We start from the raw sequence: 17614 nt of genomic DNA, 5'->3' as shown, positions 1-17614 counted from the left end.
AATAATTTTTAGAAGTTTGTTTGTTTTTTGAGACATGGTTTCTGTGTTTATCTCTGGCTCTCCTGGAGCTCATTCTGTAGACTAGGTTGGCCTCAAACTCACAGAGATCCGCCTGCCTCTGCCTTCGTGAGTGCTAGGATTAAAGGCGTGCACCACCACCAGGCTAGAAATCACATTTATTTATTGTGTGTGTTTGCATGTGTATGTGTACGTGTGTGGGTGCACATGTGCACATAGAGTTTCAAACTTGACCTTTATAAAATTCTGTGCAGTAGTTTTTTTTTTTTTTTTTTTTTTTTTTTTCTTTTTTTTTTTTCGAGACAGGGTTTCTCTGTGGTTTTTTGGAGCCTGTCCTGGAACTAGCTCTTGTAGACCAGGCTGGTCTCGAACTCACAGAGATCCACCTGCCTCTGCCTCCCAAGTGCTGGGATTAAAGGCGTGCGCCACCATCGCCCGGCCAGTAGTTTTTTTTTAATTGTTGTTATTATATGTATTATTTGTTTGTTTTGAGGCAGGGTTCCATTGTGTTTGCATCTCTAGCTGTTCTGGATCTCACTATATAGAACAATTTGGCTTTGAACTTAGAACTCTGCCTGCCTCTGCCTCTGAATGTTGGGATTAAAGGCTTGTGCCAGCCACGACATGCCCAGCTAATGGAATAGAATTTTTTAGACATTATGTTTGACATGTACCTTATTTGAAAACAAGCACAACACTTGGTCATGCTCCAGCAACCCCAGTACTTTAGAAGCTCAGGGAAGGATCTGGAGTTGAAAGGCAGCTCGGGTTACAGAGCACATCCAGGCTAGTTTAGGCTTCATGGTAAGGTCCTCTTTCAAAAAACATAAGCTAGGTGTAGGGTGAATGCTTATAATGCTAACACTCAGGAGGCTAAGGCAGGAGGGTTGTGCTAATTTGAGTCCACCCTGGGCTACATAGTGAGCTCAAAGCTATCCTGGAATACATAGTAGAACCCTCAAACAACAACAGTCAAACTCAGATTGTCAGTCTTGGCAGCATGCTTCTTTATCCACAGAGCTGCACATTAAGAAAACAATGTGTTGACTTTTCAAAAGATGATCATATCTATTGAATTTTCTGTTGTTGTTAGTTTATTCCTACCTAGGTTTTCCTTTCCTTCCCTTAGTGTGTGAATTTAAGCTATTTACTTAATGGCTCAGTTCCCTCCCCTATAAAATGAGGACACTAGTAGTACTTCATAGTGGGTAATACTAAGATTAATGAAAGGTGCCCAGCCAGGTGCCAAGTATATGGTAAACAGTCTCATGAATACTACCTACTATGCTGTTTTTATTAGGATTACTGGCATACAGATGCTTTTCTCTAGGAGGATGCCATCATAAGCTATTGGGTCCATATATTCTCATTTTTGTAGTTGTGAGCTAAGGGAGTAACAATGAAGCATTAATTGTTGGAGTAATTAACTGTGGTTCTTTTTCAAGCAGTTCTGTGTTATTTTACTTACTCTTAGGTTGCCAAAGCTTCTTTTCAAAGGAATAATGATGCCTTAGATGCTGCTTTATTCTACCTTTCAATGAAGAAGAAAGCGGTAGTGTGGGGTCTGTTCAGGTAATGTGCCTCAGCGCTTCACATGGTCTCATGGAACTCTGTCAAGTCAGCTGACTTCTTTATGTCCTGGTTCTTTTATTTACCTTGAATGGGGAAAATATCTTTTATTTTAGTTTAAAAGATGAGATATTTTGTTGTTGTTTTTTGTTTTTTTGTTTGTTTTTTCGAGACAGGGTTTCTCTGTAGCTTTGGAGCCTGTCCTGGAACTAGCTCTTGTAGACCAGGCTGGCCTCGAACTCACAGAGATCCACCTGCCTCTGTTTTTTTTTTTTTTTCTTTTTTCTCTATCTTCATACAATCTATAAATAATTAAAATATTTTAAGTGTGAGATAGTCACTAATGTTTTGTGTCCTCATTCCCAGGTCACAACATGATGAGAAAATGACAACATTTTTCAGCCATAACTTTAATGAAGATAGATGGCGGAAAGCTGCTTTGAAAAATGCTTTTTCATTACTTGGAAAACAACGCTTTGAACAGTCTGCTGCCTTTTTCTTGTTAGCTGGTTCATTGAAAGATGCCATAGAGGTATAAACGTGTAAATAGCAATCATGCAGTGAGGCCTTTGAGCAGACTGTAATTTTTGTTAGACGTTTGTAAGAGTGAAATAACCAGCGCTTGCTGAAGTCAGACAGTGGCGCTGATCAGTTTAAGGGGAATTACAGCTTCAGGTGTGGAGTGTTACACATTAAGATAAAATGTAAGACTTGCAGAAAATGTCAAGAGTAGTTTATGAATGTCTTTTTACCATCCACCTCGTGATTCTGAGCCATTTAAGTATGTGCATAGGTTATGACTGCCTTATTTTGTGCAGAAAAGCTGCTATTTGAGTACTTGGCACTAATGTGGCAGCTTGTACTATTCTACAGTGCTCCTGCCGTAACTGTTGTCAGTGCGTGTGAGGAGGTGAAACCCTGCATCTTTTGTTGCATAATCCTGGCAGGTGATTAAAAAGTCATTAATAGTTCTGTTTCCTGATGACTCTTCCTTTTAGGTTAGTTATTACCTTTATGAATTACTTAGATTCAGACAGAAGTAAAAATAGAATTGAAAATGATCCTAGTATTTGGAAATGCAAGTTTGAAGCCAGCCTGGGCTATGGAGAGACTGTCTCTTAAAAAAAAAAGTATACGATATATATGTTACTCTATAATATATTCTCTATATATTATATAAGATTTCCCCCTATATATTATATTCTACATATTACATCCTATATAATATAATATAGTAGTTACATAATCCTTGAGTCTGGTTAGTTTTTTATGGGATTTTTTTTTAATTTATAACTTTTAAAAAATAATAAAAATTTAAATATTTTAAAAAACATTTTTAAAAACCTAATATGATAGAATAGAAAACTTCTGGCATAGTGAATATATCATAAATTTTATACTTCAGCATATTTGTAACATTTTTATAGTTATAAATGCCTGTAATTCTGAAGTGGATATGTTAGCTTAGAAGATAATCAGAGATGTTAAAGAGTCTCAGGCTCAGCTGTTAAAGTTGGCTTGGGGTCCCTTATAGGAAAGGGATCAATTTTTCCTTAGTAAACTTTCTAAAGTAGTTTAAAGTTTTATAAAAATATAATTGGAAATTAAGAGGAACTGATGTATCAATCAAAACATTTTAAGTAGTGTTTAATTTAAAAATGAATGCTATTTAAATTGGCCTAAGACTGAGATAACACTGACATACTTCGTTTTGTGCTCATTTCATGTACGATCATTCTAGTCTAGAGGTTACTGTGTTGTGGTTGCTCATCTGTCTGCCTGCTTTGAAATTCTACCAAGCAACCATCTAGTTACATCTCATGATCTCAGTCTCAGGGCCCCTCCTACCCTGGAGATATAAATAGGCAATTTCATGGTACCAGTGGGATAATGTATGTCTAGATTAGTTTTCACTAAGGTAAGTGTTTCTTAATATTTAAATTTGCAGGTGTGTCTTGAAAAAATGGAAGATATTCAGCTAGCCATGGTTATTGCCCGTTTATTTGAATCTGAATTTGAGACTTCATCCACTTATATATCTATCTTGAATCAGAAAATTTTGGGTTGTCAAAAGGATGGCTCAGGATTCGATTGCAAAAGACTACATGCTGACCCTTTTCTGCGTAGTCTTGCCTATTGGGTAATGAAAGATTACACCCGAGCCTTGGATACATTACTGGAACAGACGCCAAAGGAAGATGATGAGCAACAAGGTAGATTTTTGTGTTTTTTTTTTTTTTTCAGTATCTATTCAAGAGTAAGACAAATTTTATAGGGAAGAGGCTCTGCCCCTAGCTGAAGACCTACTGATTGTGACTTCTAGGGGAAGGGAAGGGAAATTCATTTTCTTTGAGGGTGACCCCTGGCAGATCAGCTGTGCTCCAGTGCATAGTCCATGCCATTGTGTATGACATTGTGTAGACTTGGTGGCTTATTTAAGAAAAATAAACAGCACATGGAGTTAGGAGAGAGTAAAAGGAGGTCTTGAGGGGGAGGTGAGAATGGTCAGAACACACTGTGTGCATCTGTGGAGTTTGCAGCATGCATACTTACTTACATTTTAAAAGATAGTTACCTTACTTATTTTTCTTTTTTTCTGAACATGTTTTATGGAGGTATAGTCTTTTTCCTCATAACCTTGTGTTTTAGGGTAGCCTGGACTCACTATGCTGCTCAGGTGATCCTTGAACTTACGACCCTCCTGTCATAGCCCCTGTTGTTGGGTACACCACCATGCCTCAGATTTGAGAAGTTATGTGATTAAAAATTGTAACTTAATATTTGTAATAAAGTCTGCATTTAACCATAATTTGAATAGTACTAAAATGATCTCACGTATTTTACACATACTTTAGTTCTCACAGTTGTATTTTCTTTGCTCTTATTTCAAATTAGATATTTTTCAAAAATCACCATAAAGTTACCATATTTTTTTCAAAAAGGACAAGGAGAAGACAGTGGTAGTTTTTTTTGGTTTTGTTTTGTTCTGGGTTCCCTGCACCTGCATGTATATATGTGCATCACATGCTTGAATGGTAAATGTGAGAAAAAGGTGTTGAATCCTCTGGAACTGGAGTTGCAGATAGTTGTGAATTGCCATGTGGCTGTTGGGAATTGGACCTGTGTCCTTGGAAGAGCAGATTAGCTGACCTGCGAGCTTCTAGGGTATCTCCTGTCTCCCCACCTCCCCACTCTTTAACATTATACAAAGGTGATCACTTAGTCTTTTTCTTTTCTTTCTTCTTCTTCTTTTTTTTTTTTTTTAACAGACTTAATTCACTTTTATTTTCCTTGTATAAAAACCCTTATGTGGTGGCCACAGCTGGAGCCTGGGTCCTCTGAACAGAGACTCTGGTGTGGGTTTTCACAAGATGGTCAGTGAATTCCTGATAAGGAGACTTGGTGAACACAGTCTCTTTCCAGAGGTCAGGGGTCAGGTAGCTGTAGGTCTTGGAGATGGTATCAAAGGTGGCCTTGGCAAAGTCGCCCAGGGTGGCAGTGCAGCCCCTGACTGATGTGCAGCAGTCATCAATGCCAGCCATCAGCAGCAGCTTCTTGGGCACAGGAACAGAGACTGTGACAGTGCCTCTGGGAGCAGGGATGAGACGCACCAGCACAGAACCACAGCAGCCTGTCACTTTGCAGGGAACAGTGTGGGGCTTGCCAATCTTGTTCCCCCAATAGCCTCTCCGCACAGGGACAATGGAAAGCTTGGCCAAGATGATGGCCCCTCCGATGGCAGTGGCTACCTCCTTGGAGCACTTGACACCGAGACCTACGTGACCATTGTAGTCCCCAATAGTGACAAAAGCCTTGAACCTGGTCCGCTGGCCTGCCCTAGTCTGCTTCTGCACGGGCATGATCTTCAGAACCTCATCCTTTAGGGAAGCTCCCAGGAAAAAGTCAATAATCTCAGACTCCTTAATGGGCAGGGAGAACAGGTAGATCTCCTCTAGGGACCTGATTTTCATGTCCTTAACCAGGCGGCCCAGCTTGGTGACGGGAATCCACTCCTTGTCTTCAGCTTTGCCTCGGCGAGCCCCGCGGCCTCGTCCTCAGCCACGGCCTCGGTACCTCAGACCTCTGCCGAATCCTCCTCCGCGGAAGCCACCACGGCCTCCTAATCCTGGGCCCCCGGGTCCTCCGGGCCCTCCCGCTGCACCGGCGTCACCCGCCATTTGGTGTTTCCAAAAGAAGAAGTCTTTATTTTCTTAAAGATATTTTGAACGCACAAGTTTTACATGCTTATGTTCAGTCATTAGCAATTTTTTATGGGTGTTCAGTGTAGAAGGGAGCTGCGGGCAGGCCTTGCGTCCCGCCCGGCTCCCTCATGGCTAGCTTAACACACAAATTGTATTCATTTAAACCCTGCCTGACCCATTAGTTTCAGCCTCTTATTGGCTAATTCTCACATCTTGCTTAACCCATTTCTATTAATGTGCTACACACATTAATAGACTTACCAGGAAGATTCTAGCCTACATTCATCTTGGGTCGGAGCTTCATCCTGTCTGACCCACTTCCCTTCTTCCTAGCATTCTGTTCTGTCTACTCCACCCACCTAAGGGCTGGCCTATCAAATGGGCCAAGGCAGTTTCTTTATTAACCAATGAAATCAACAGATTGACATATGACTTTCCCACATCAGTTCAGACTGTCCCATGTTTAGACATTGGTGATCTTGGCCAGCTTTTTACTTCTTTTTCTATTATTTATTTATTTTGATAATTTCCTTGCTTTCTGGTATGGCAGAATGATTCAGGCTCACCTCGTATATTTTCTAGCTTAGACCCGAAAATGCTCATTCCACCAAAAAATTCTGCTTCTGTGAGTGGGGAATAATGTCTAGTCCTCTTGCTTCTAGGCTGTTAGAATGAATGCAGGTAGGACTTCTTTCTCCCCTAAGAATGCAAGAGATCATGTTTTCCTTCTAATCTATAAATGAGATTCCTCTTAGGTTTCATATGTGTGTCTTATAGTAAAAGGCTTGGATTTTCACAGTATCAGCATAGTTATTTACTATTCTTTATGCATGGAATAGTTTCATAATAAGAATACAAATATGTGTTCTACAAAAGAATGGTGAGAAAACCTATACCTTTTTATATTATTGTTATGGTATATCTTACTAGAGATGTATAGCCAAATCCTTATTTGAAAGTCACTTTGTAGTTGATGTGACTATACTACCAGCTTGAGATACAATTCATTTGTTTAGTTTTGTATTGTATTTTTTGTGTGTGTGTGAACCACATCTTAAAATCTAAATTACCTTTTTAAATTATATAAGATGTTGACAGTTTTACCTGTGCGGTGGTGACACATGCCTTTTAATCCCAGCACTCTGAAGGAAAAGGCAGATGGATCTCTGTGAGTTTGAAGTCAGCCTGGTCTACAAGAGTTAGTTCCAGGACAGGCTGATCTACATAGCATATTCCAAGCCAGCTACATAATGAGCCTGTCTCAGATACCAGTATGTATGTATGTATGTATGTATGTATGTATGTATGTATGTATGTATATATGTATATGTATGTGTATTTTTTCCAAGGTATTTTTAGAGAATTCAGGCTTCTTTCCCCATTCCTCCCACTTTTTTTTTTTTTTTTTAAAAGGAATCAGTTGTTTGTATTTCCCTTCCATTGACCTTTTTCAGGTAAAAGTTACTGTGTGTGCCTCCTGACCTTTTTGACATCGTGTGATTATCCATCATCCTAACATATGTCTCAGTTACAGAGAGTTAATGATTACATGAGTGAGTGCTGGGTTAATATTTATTTATTTATAGTAATATTTATTGTCCTTTACATTTTTCTTTTTTTTTTTTTTACTTTTTCTTTCTGATGTTTTTGAGATAGGGTTTCTCTGTAGCTTTGGAACATGTCCTGGAACCAACTCTGTAGACCAGGCTGGCCTTGAACTCCCAGAGATCCGCCTGCCTTTGCCCCCTGAGTGCTGGGATTAAAGGTGTGCACCACCACCGTCCAGCTATTGTCCTTTATTTGGGGGAAATACTAATTTATATTATTATTTTTCAGTAGATGTTCAGATTAACATAGTAATTTGTGATTTTTATCTGTTTTCTGCAGTCATCATCAAGTCTTGTAACCCCGTGGTGTTCAGTTTTTACAACTACCTTCGGACACATCCTTTACTTATCCGAAGAAATCTTGCTTCCCCTGAAGGAACTTTGACAACTTTAGGCCTCAAAACTGAGAAAAACATTACTGATAAAATTAACCTCATAGAAAGAAAATTATTTTTTACTACCGCTAATGCTCATTTTAAAGTTGGATGTCCTGTTTTAGCCCTTGAAGTACTTTCTAAGATTCCTAAAGTAACTAAAATATCTTCCTTAACTGCAAAAAAAGATCAGCATGACTTTGGTTCTGAGAGGGTGGAGAATGGGCCATCAGGATCAGAAGCACTGAGTAATGGCAATGGCAGTGCTGGTGTTGCCTGGTCAGCAGCTACTTCCTCCCAGTTTGACTGGAGTCAGCCAATTGTCACAGTTGATGAGGAGCCTCTTAAGCTCGACTGGGGTGAAGACCATGATAGTGCCTTAGAAGAGGATGACGCAGATGGCTTAGTGATGAGGAGTACAAATGCTGAGAAGGATGGGCAGGACCCCAAGGCCTCAGACCCTAGGGCATTATTGACTCCTCAGGAAGAAGATTGTGCTGTGGGTGATACTGAGGTTGATGTGATTGCCGAACAACTGAAGTTCCGAGCATGTTTGAAGATCCTTATGACTGAATTAAGAACTTTGGCTACAGGTTATGAAGTAGATGGAGGGAAGCTCAGGTTTCAGCTCTACAACTGGCTTGAAAAGGAAATTGCTGCCTTGCATGAGATATGCAATCATGAATCAGTTATTAAAGAATATTACAGTAAAACATACTCTAAAGTACAGAGTGAACTTCTGGATCAGGAAGAAATGGTGGACAAGCCAGACATTGGTTCTTATGAGCGCCACCAAATAGAAAGACGAAGATTGCAGGCTAAACGGGAGCATGCAGAAAGACGGAAGCTGTGGTTGCAGAAAAACCAGGACCTCCTAAGAGTGTTTCTTAGTTACTGTAGCCTTCATGGGGCCCAGGGTGGTGGTCTGGCCTCAGTGAGAATGGAACTCAAATTTTTGCTGCAAGAGTCACAACAGGTATGGGCATCACATGATGTTAGTCTCAGCTAGTTGAGTGATTTCAGCAGCTCTTCCAGTTAAAGCTGTAAACTTGGGTTGTTGGCTCCTGTAGTCCTAGGAGGCTTGTGTTTGTTTCCAGTGTAGCTTCTTAGGTGAAGGTGTCAGTAACTAGAGGCTGGTCTAGTTTACTTCTCTGTTACCGTGATAAACACTGGTTAAAGCAATCTGGGGAGGATGGGGTTTATTTGCTTTGCAGGTTTTAGTTCATTATCAAGAGAAGCCAGGGCAGGAACTCAAGGCAGGAACAGAAGTGGGAACCATGGAGGAGTGCTGCTTTCTGGTTTGCTCAGCCTACTTTCCTATACCATGTAGGACTACTTGCCCAGGGGTGGCCTGCCCATTGTGGGCTTAGTAACCAAGAAAATGCCCCACAAACTTGCCTACAGGCCAGTGTGATGGATGAGATTCCTTGAGGTTTCCTCTTCCCAACTAGCTCTAGCTTGTGTCAAGTTGACAAACGTGACCAGCACAGAAGTACACTGTATGCTGCCGTCTGCATACCTCCCGTATCTGGGAGAGACAGGTGTTCTGAGTCCTGGTAGAGTGAGTGAACAGAGACAGCCACACGCTGCCTTAGTCACGTTCTTACCACTGTTGTCACCTCCAGGAAACTACAGTAAAGCAGCTCCAGTCTCCACTGCCGCTGCCCACCACCTTGCCTCTGCTTTCAGCAAGTATTGCATCGACAAAAACAGTCATAGCTAACCCTGTGTTGTATTTAAATAATCACATCCACGACATACTTTATACCATTGTGCAGATGAAAACACCACCTCATCCCAATGTTGAAGATGTGAAGGTAATGTGGACTTTGTGACTATTTGTGCACACTAGGAAGGTGAATGTCTTTTATTTGCTCTCTTTTGAGTGTAGAGAGAGTAGTTGAAATGTTTCTATGTGCCTCTTCACTTCCAATGACTTCCAGATTCCAGTGAATGCAATGAAAAGGATGCATTCTTTTTTGTTTTCTTTTTCTTTTTCTTTCTTTTTTTTTGTTGTTTTGTTTTGTTTTTTGAGATGGGGCTCTCACTCCTTTCCCTGGCTATCCCAGAGCTCACTGTGTAGACCAGGCTGGCCTTGAACTCAAAGAGATCCGCCTGCCTCTGCTTCCCAAGTGCTAGAATTAAAGGTGTGCGCCACCACATCCAGCCTTGAATGTATACATTCTTATTTCTAGAAAGGCTATAGTCTTCCTTTCAAACAGGTAAATTCTTTTTATAACAAAACTAATTTTCTAGATAATGTTCTTGCTACTTAATATTTATTTAGGTTTTCTCTTCTAATGAGTTCAAATGAACTAATAATCTAGAAATAGAACTTTTTGTTTATATGTCAGGAAAATGTGAAAGTGTAGGTTGAGAGGGGTACCTGAGAGAACCTCTTGAATTAAATGACTCCTGAGAAAATATCCTTGTCACTTGTTCCCCTGATGATTGTGTTTATTGGAGGCTGTACAATAGGTTAGAGACAATCAGAATCCTAAATTATCCCTCTACCCTATTCTGAGTTCTGAACTAATGAACTCCAGTAAATCTCTTAGAGCCTGGCAGGGTGTGGAGAGGGAGCTGCCTCCACCCCTGCATGGCTGTGTTCATGCTGCTCTATGCTACTCCTGGCCTCATGCACAGTCGGTTCCTGCTGTTTTTATCCTTCCCCTCCTTTGACAGGCGTGTTTGATCTCTGTTGAGATACTTTTCTGAGGGATCCAGATTGTCTAATCATATCAGTTTATTGGAGATTTCTAATCTATAGTATGAAGTAATCCATATTAGTAGTCTTGTAGAGTTTGCTTAAATTATTTGTTAGACTAAGAAATAAAAAAAGATAGCAAGTTGGAAAATGCTCCTTTCCTTAGAATTTGTATAGGGCTCACCCACCCTGTCCCAGTTTTTCAAGACAGGGTTTTTCTGCTAAGTGTAGGTATTAAAGGCCAGCGCCACCACCACCAGGCTTGGATAAGGCATTTAAAGGCATGGAACTACCTCTGAAGACCCTTTGAATTTTAAGAAGTTTATGAGTCTGAAAGTGTTGATTCAAGGGAAGTTTAAACTGTGTTTTTAAAAAATATATATAGAATTTTAAAACTTTCTAAAAACACATTTTTATGACTTTCCCTTTCCTATCAATATTAACTAAATTTTTGCTTTCTGGAAAATGAGCCATTACACATAGTGCTTGATTTACTTACTGAACAGCCATTGTTACTGATAAGATTGAATCTTGCATAGTTTCATAATACAAAGCCTAAACGAAAAGTCTGAAAGTTCGGTGCATAGGTGGCTTCAGTTTTCCTTTTTATATCACTGTGTAAATTAATTGTTGTGGCTTAGACAAGACCTAGTTTCATGAGACCTGGTCTGCTCAGTGCCTGGTAAGTGTTAGGCTCACAGCAAGTATGTATTTGATAAAGATATGTCCGAATGAGTCAGCTTTGTCATTGGGCATGCCTATAAAGATGAGTTAGTTTAAAAGTAGGGTTTCTTCTGTAGGATCCAGTTTTATTTATGATTTTCTAGTTTCCTCAGTATTTCCTGACTTTTAAGATGTTGCTGTTGTATAGAAATGTTAGTGCAAATTGTAACTGTGGCTGTTTTGGTTTTAGGTGCACACACTTCATTCACTAGCAGCTTCACTTTCTGCATCAATTTACCAAGCATTATGTGACAGTCATAGCTACAGGTAAAAATAACAAATCAATAAAGAAACCACCCCAAATAGTTTTAATAGAGCAAAACATTCAACTGCTCCAGACTTTCATAGGATTCTTTTTCTTAGGGCTGAAAATAATTCCCTAATATAAATGACATGTGTACTTTAATGGATAAAATAGGCCCAGAGAGAAAATAATAATTAGTTGGTTAGTTTAGATGTCACCTAGTAGCAAAAGAGAAATATAGATTATGACAAGCAATAATGTGAGTGATCCTAATAACTGTCTTTGATTTCCTTGAAGGAAGATTCTGATCACAGTGTTTTATACTAGAGATCCCTAGTCCCTCAGAGGTCACGCTCTGAAGCCAGTCAGCTTTTACGTGGTTAACTGGTTTTCAGTTGAAATTTAAAAAAAAACCAAAAAACAAAACAAAAAAAAACTTGGAAAAGATACATGCTTAAAAGTTACTAGTTTAACTTATACTTTTATGTGTGATGTAGAAGTCAATTGATGGTATCAGTTTTGTTTGTTTATGCCGTACTGGGGATCAACTGTAGGCCATTGTACCTGGTGTGCAGGCGTGTTCCACCCCTAAGTTATACATTCCCAGACCTCTGCTTTTAGTAACAGGGCCTCAGCAAGCTTCCCAAGCTGGAACTCACTCTGTAGCTCAGGCAGACCCTGAACTTGTGGTCCTCATGTCTCATCTTCCTAAGTAACTGAGATTACAGGTCTGCACTACTATACTAGCCAATTGATATCAATTAAAAATAATTTTAGTTTTTCTAAATATCAAATTGCCTGTATCTGTTATTAAAATGCATTGCCTTTTAATGATTAGAATGGCATGAGTTGTAAGAAATGGAACAACTTGGAAGGATGACCTAGATTGAAATGAAGTACACTAATAAATGAAAAAATTTAATAGAAATCTATTTACATGAGCCTCGACTTTTTCTTACAAAGGTAGCTGCCCTTTATGGGAACATTTGATTTTAAAATAAGGAGTTACTCCCTCGGAAATGGTCTGCACTCTGTTTTTATCCTAATTAGTCTATACTTAAATGACTCCAAGGATTAAAAATTATAAGCAAGGAAGAAAATTTTGGTTTAGCTGACACGGTCATCAAATGTCTGTAGATAAATTGTTTCCTGTTAGTCCCTGGCTAAACTGGCACTGAATGAGGTTTCAGATACATTGCTTTGAAGTGAATGTTTTTAGGCTTGACTATGACTTACTCTTTGTAGCCAGCTCTGCCTTTTGTTTTGTATTTCCTCCATTTCCACGAAGCTCTTTAGAGAAGGGAATCAGTTTTGAGAGGCATTGGTCTTAGATTTAGATAATTCGCTGGCTTTTAGCTTACCTTCTGAATATACAGTTATGCTTAAACAGTTTTGCAGAGCTAAGAATTAATAAACTCAGACCCTGAATTATTGTCTACTGTGTCTCCAGCTAACATTGACCTCCAACTTTAGAAACTGAGCACAAGTAAAAAGTGTCTTAAAATATTAAAAAGCATTTGAAAAGCACTAAAATTGTCTGCCCAGTGTAGTGAAAATGAGTGTTTTGTTTTAGAAGACTATCAAGAAACATTTTAACTAATTTAAAGAACATTCTAAAATAAGTTCTCATTGCAAAAGTGAATTCAGTGTTAAAAGCTTTTCATTTTTCATAATTGTCTAAGATATATTTATGTAAAGTACATGTTCACTACCTCTCCCAGTGCAGTAACTGTACCTGTTTGTTTTAGCAGTCAGACAGAAGGAAATCAGTTCACAGGAATAGCTTATCAAGGGCTTCTTTTAAGTGATCGGCGACGACTCAGGACAGAAAGTATCGAAGAGCATGCGACACCAAACTCAGCTCCAGCTCAGTGGCCTGGTGAGAATTTCATGGGTGGTGTGTTGTGGAGGGAGTGGGTTTTTCCTTTCAAATCCTTTTGTAGTTAAAAGAACTTACATTTACGTATTTAGTGTGTGTGTGTGTGTGTGTGTGTGTGTGTGTGTATGTGTGTGTGTGTGTGTGTGTAAGGGGTCATTTAAGGCACACATGAAAGTTAGAGCCCAACTGTGGTAGTCTGCTCTCTGTTTTCACCTTGTCAATCTTGGGGATCAAGATCAGGTTGGTCATGCTTACAGTAAGCACCTTTTACCATCGAGGCATCTTACTGGCCCTGGAATTAAAAAAATACTTTGTATATGTGCATGTATTTCTGTTAAAGGATTAGAAGACAACCTTGGAAGTTGGTCTTGATCGTCTGCCTTCTTTGAGAAAGGATCTTTTTGTTGTTCAATGTGTCCCAGGATAACTAACTATAGCACAAATAAGAAAAACCCAGAGAGAGATACTGAGGTTCAAGCTGAAGATCAGAAAAGCAAAGCAGCCAGGCCACTAAAGAATTCTTACCTCTATGAAATCTTCAGATATATTCCTCTCTAATGTGGGTACCACCACTGCCAGGCCTCTATGGCTAACTGTGTGGCTGCTGGGATTAAATGTGTGTGCCACTACTGCCTGGCCTGTATGCCTGACTAGAGTACCTATCTTTGCATTCTGATCTTCGGGCAAGCTTTATTTATTAAAACACAAATATCACTTTATTTCTTCTTTTTCTATCTAAAATAAAAGAAAGCTATAACTAAAATGAGAAAAACTATATACAATAAGTACAATAACAATCTATAATATATACAATCTATAATAAATACATCAGCAATGTCTAGCCCATTTTCATTTGACAAATTCAGAGAAAATACTTCAATATCTATCCTATCTTTGTGAGTCCAAAGTCTTGTACCATATTTGTTTTCTGCCATATCTTATATTACATTCCAAACTATCTCCTGATATATCGTAATCTTATACACTTTATACTTCTTTAATGAATTTCTTTTCTGAGTCCCATAAACAAGGAATACTATAACTATAACTGTCTAGTCTTCAATTACCTCAGAGACTCAAGAAGGAAAGCAGAAAGTAAGCAGGAAGTGTAAGCGACTTCCAAGAAATGTGAGAAATAACAGAAACATGGTTGCCTAGCCGGTCATTGAAAGTTCCTCTGCAGCATTAGGACATCTGTCATCAGCCTAAAGGCCTAGAATATTTGACAGACTTTTCTATGAAGCAAGATTTTTGAAGGACTGTTCCATCTTGTCTTGACAAGGTTTGGCAGGTACTCTCTTTGGTCCAGTTAGGGCAGCATACTGTCATCAGTCAAGACAAGGGCATTTCCTTGCCCAGTGGCTTACTTTTGTCCCAAAGAAAGTAAAATCTATGTGGAGTTTCTTTGATGCCCATTATCTTCTCGGAAGTAGATTGGTGCTGCCGGGAGTAGACATGTCTCATTGTCATTAAAAAGAAGAAGAACCTAGGTTATTAAAACACCTTAAATGCCATATTCTGTAGATCTCTGAAGTGTTTGAAAATGATCTGTGTATTTAAAATATATCTTTTTGACCTTGGTGGGAGCCTACTGACTCTGACCTGACAGCGGGGAACTACAATAGGGACTAAACTAGGCCCTCTGAATGTGGGTAACAGTTGTGTGGCTGGGGCAGACTGCAGGGCCACTGGCAGTGAGACTAGGATTTCCCTTCTACTTGTACCGACTTTTTGGAATCCACTTTCTTTGGAGGGTACCTTGCTCAGCCTAGATATAGTGGGGAGGGCCTTGGTCCTGCCTTAAAGCAACGTACTAGACTTTGGTGACTTCCCATGGGAAGTCTTACCCTCTGAGGAATAAATGGGGTGTAGGGTGAGGGGGAAGGTGGAGGAAGCAGGAGGGGAGGGAATGGGAACTGGGATTGGTATGTAAAATGAGAAAAGATGTTTTTTTTTAAAAAAAATAAATACATATATAAAGAAAACATACCTAATATGACTATAAGTTTAATTATAATAGGTAACTAATTACTAACCTGCATTTCCTTATTATCCTGAACAGTTGGTAATAATAACTTTCAAGACCTAGAAATTTGCATTATGTTGTTAAATGAGCTGTATAGGTGTAATACCTTGAACAAGATTAGAAACATATGTACAGTCTGTTTTAACAAAGTTAATCTCAATTTTGTATTAAAATACAAAATTTGCTTACAATATACAAAAGTCCAATCCAATATAAAATATTTAAACCTAGTAGTTGCTTTTTCAAAATAGATTTAATAATTACCTTTTTATCTTATCTTTATCCTCCCTTTTTTCTTTTTAGAGTAGATTCAATAATCTACCCTTTTATCCTATCATATCCCTTTTTTTCTCTCTCTCTTTTTAAAACAAGAACTCTGTTCAACTTTCCTCCTGACTGTAACCAATAACAGATTGTAATCGCCCCCCTAAACAAGACAAATATCCATAACCCAATGAAAGACCAAAAACCACCCATCACACCTCTTGGGAATATGAGCATCATATTCTCATATTCACTTCTTGCTGTCTGGGGGCAATGGCATCTTTAGGGCACCCTAAAAAGAAAAAGTTGGGCTAATTGTCAAGTCTGGGGAGAGGTAGGTGTATCATTTGTTGTCCAATTTCTACCTAATGGGAAAGTATAGGGCTTGTCTCAAGTCCTGGCTAGAGTAGTCTGTGAGGCTGTATCATCTCAGCCAGGGACCTCAAAATTGTTCAGAGCAGTTTGTAGTTCAAAGCCAATCTTTAGGTGGTGTTTTTCATCTTAGTGGTGTTATCATGGGCCTGGAGGAATCATCATTGTGGGGTAATTTATTTATGGGGGTCTTTATCATCCCTTTCTGTTTATTTAACATATCCTTTAGAGCTCAGTTTTATCTTTCTATAACTGCCTGACCTGTAGGAGTGTGTGGTATATCTGGAAGATCAGCAGCTGTTGTGCCCTTTTCTTGTACAACCTGAATGGTCAGTGACTGCTCCTTATAAAACCTTCTGATATTTTTCCAGGAAACATACATTAATTCATGGTCTGTTTCTAAGTTTGGGGGCATGTTAATCTCAGTATTCTATTGCTGTAACAAATCACATCCCCATAAATTCATTGCTGTGTTAGCCACATATATATATAGCTTTAATTTTCCTCTCTGTCCTTTTGGCCCTGTACATTTGACCCATCTTGTGTTCTGTTTTATCTGAGATAAAGTTCCAATCCCTGTAAGCTAAATATTTACCTCCTGAAGAGGCCAATTTGAATTCCAAGATTCTGGTGAGATTATTGTTACATCCACACCTGTCTATCAGACCATCAATGACAGTGTCATTTATTCATATTTTTAATTTTGGTCTTTGTTCATTTATAGAAGTTTGCCAAAATACTTGCTTTATGGTTTCTTTTGAATTTTTTTGTTCTCTCTTCTATTGCTGTTCTGTTATCCAGAGCAGTATAGTTTCTTACAGTAGGCATTGGGTTCTTTAATTGCTCTGGGAAGGAGTTTCCTCCGTGATGACAGGAAACGACTGAACCAGATCTGACATAGGGGCCTACAAGAGGCCCCTCATAGAGTGTCCCTGCAGCAAAGGATTACCTTCAGTATTCCTTGTTGATCTACATTCATTAGTCCAATGCCTGCCTTTGCCACACCTTCCATATAATCCAGAAGGGAGGGGTATTCTTTATATATTGTGACTTATAATAACAATAAACATTGTTAAACAATATAATAACAATATGCATTATTTCTAGGAATGCCCTGTTTACAATCCCTTTTAAGGTGACCATGTTTGCCAAAATTGAAACATTTGACATTTCAATTTTTCCTCAAAGCTCTGGAAAACACCTATCCAAACTTCATCATGGTCATGGGATTCAGTTTTGGTTATATCTCGGATCCATTCCTCCAGTGGTGCTGATCTTAATGGCTTAATTATCCATTTGCATTGAGAACTAGCATTTTCAAAAGCCAAAGAGTCAATTATTATTTTTCTAGCTTCTGAATTTGGTACCATTCTATTTACTGCTGAATTTAATCTTTGTAAGAAATCTGTGAAGGCTTCTTTTGGACCCTGTATTACTTTAGTAAATGACTCAATTTTCTTTCCTACTTCTGCAGTTCTGTCCCAAGCATTAGAAGCTTTTATGAGGCATAAAGGCATGGTGTGGTCATCATAAAAGTTGCCTTTCTATAGTAACATAGTCTCCTTTTCAAAGAATTTGTTCTTGGGAGATTTCTATACCTCTAGCTTTACTCTGTTGTTCAATAGTCTT

The 17614-nt window shown here is 38.8% G+C and overlaps 1 protein-coding gene and 1 pseudogene across 5 annotated transcripts in view; one reads left to right on the top strand and one right to left on the bottom strand.

The window, feature by feature from the left end:
* Positions 1-17614, top strand: part of Dmxl2 (Dmx like 2) — a 136960-nt gene that overhangs the window by 79059 nt on the left and 40287 nt on the right. For 2 of the 5 annotated variants that reach the window (XM_057768578.1, XM_057768576.1), the window contains exons 21-27: positions 1493-1590; positions 1954-2119; positions 3536-3800; positions 7677-8746; positions 9396-9587; positions 11391-11467; positions 13196-13323. In XM_057768578.1, the coding sequence (XP_057624561.1) occupies positions 1493-1590; positions 1954-2119; positions 3536-3800; positions 7677-8746; positions 9396-9587; positions 11391-11467; positions 13196-13323 (1996 nt within the window). Of the gene's footprint in view, positions 1-1492; positions 1591-1953; positions 2120-3535; positions 3801-7676; positions 8747-9395; positions 9588-11390; positions 11468-13192; positions 13324-17614 lie in introns of all 5 variants that reach the window. The other 3 variants (XM_057768577.1, XM_057768575.1, XM_057768580.1) reach the window with 2 other exon arrangements.
* LOC130873686 (40S ribosomal protein S2-like) lies at positions 4893-5770 on the bottom strand (annotated as a pseudogene).

Source organism: Chionomys nivalis, chromosome 4 (genome assembly GCF_950005125.1).
Source record: "Chionomys nivalis chromosome 4, mChiNiv1.1, whole genome shotgun sequence".
NCBI lineage: Eukaryota > Metazoa > Chordata > Mammalia > Rodentia > Cricetidae > Chionomys > Chionomys nivalis.
Note: the sequence above shows the minus strand (reverse complement) of the source record. Positions and strands in the feature narration are given on the sequence as shown.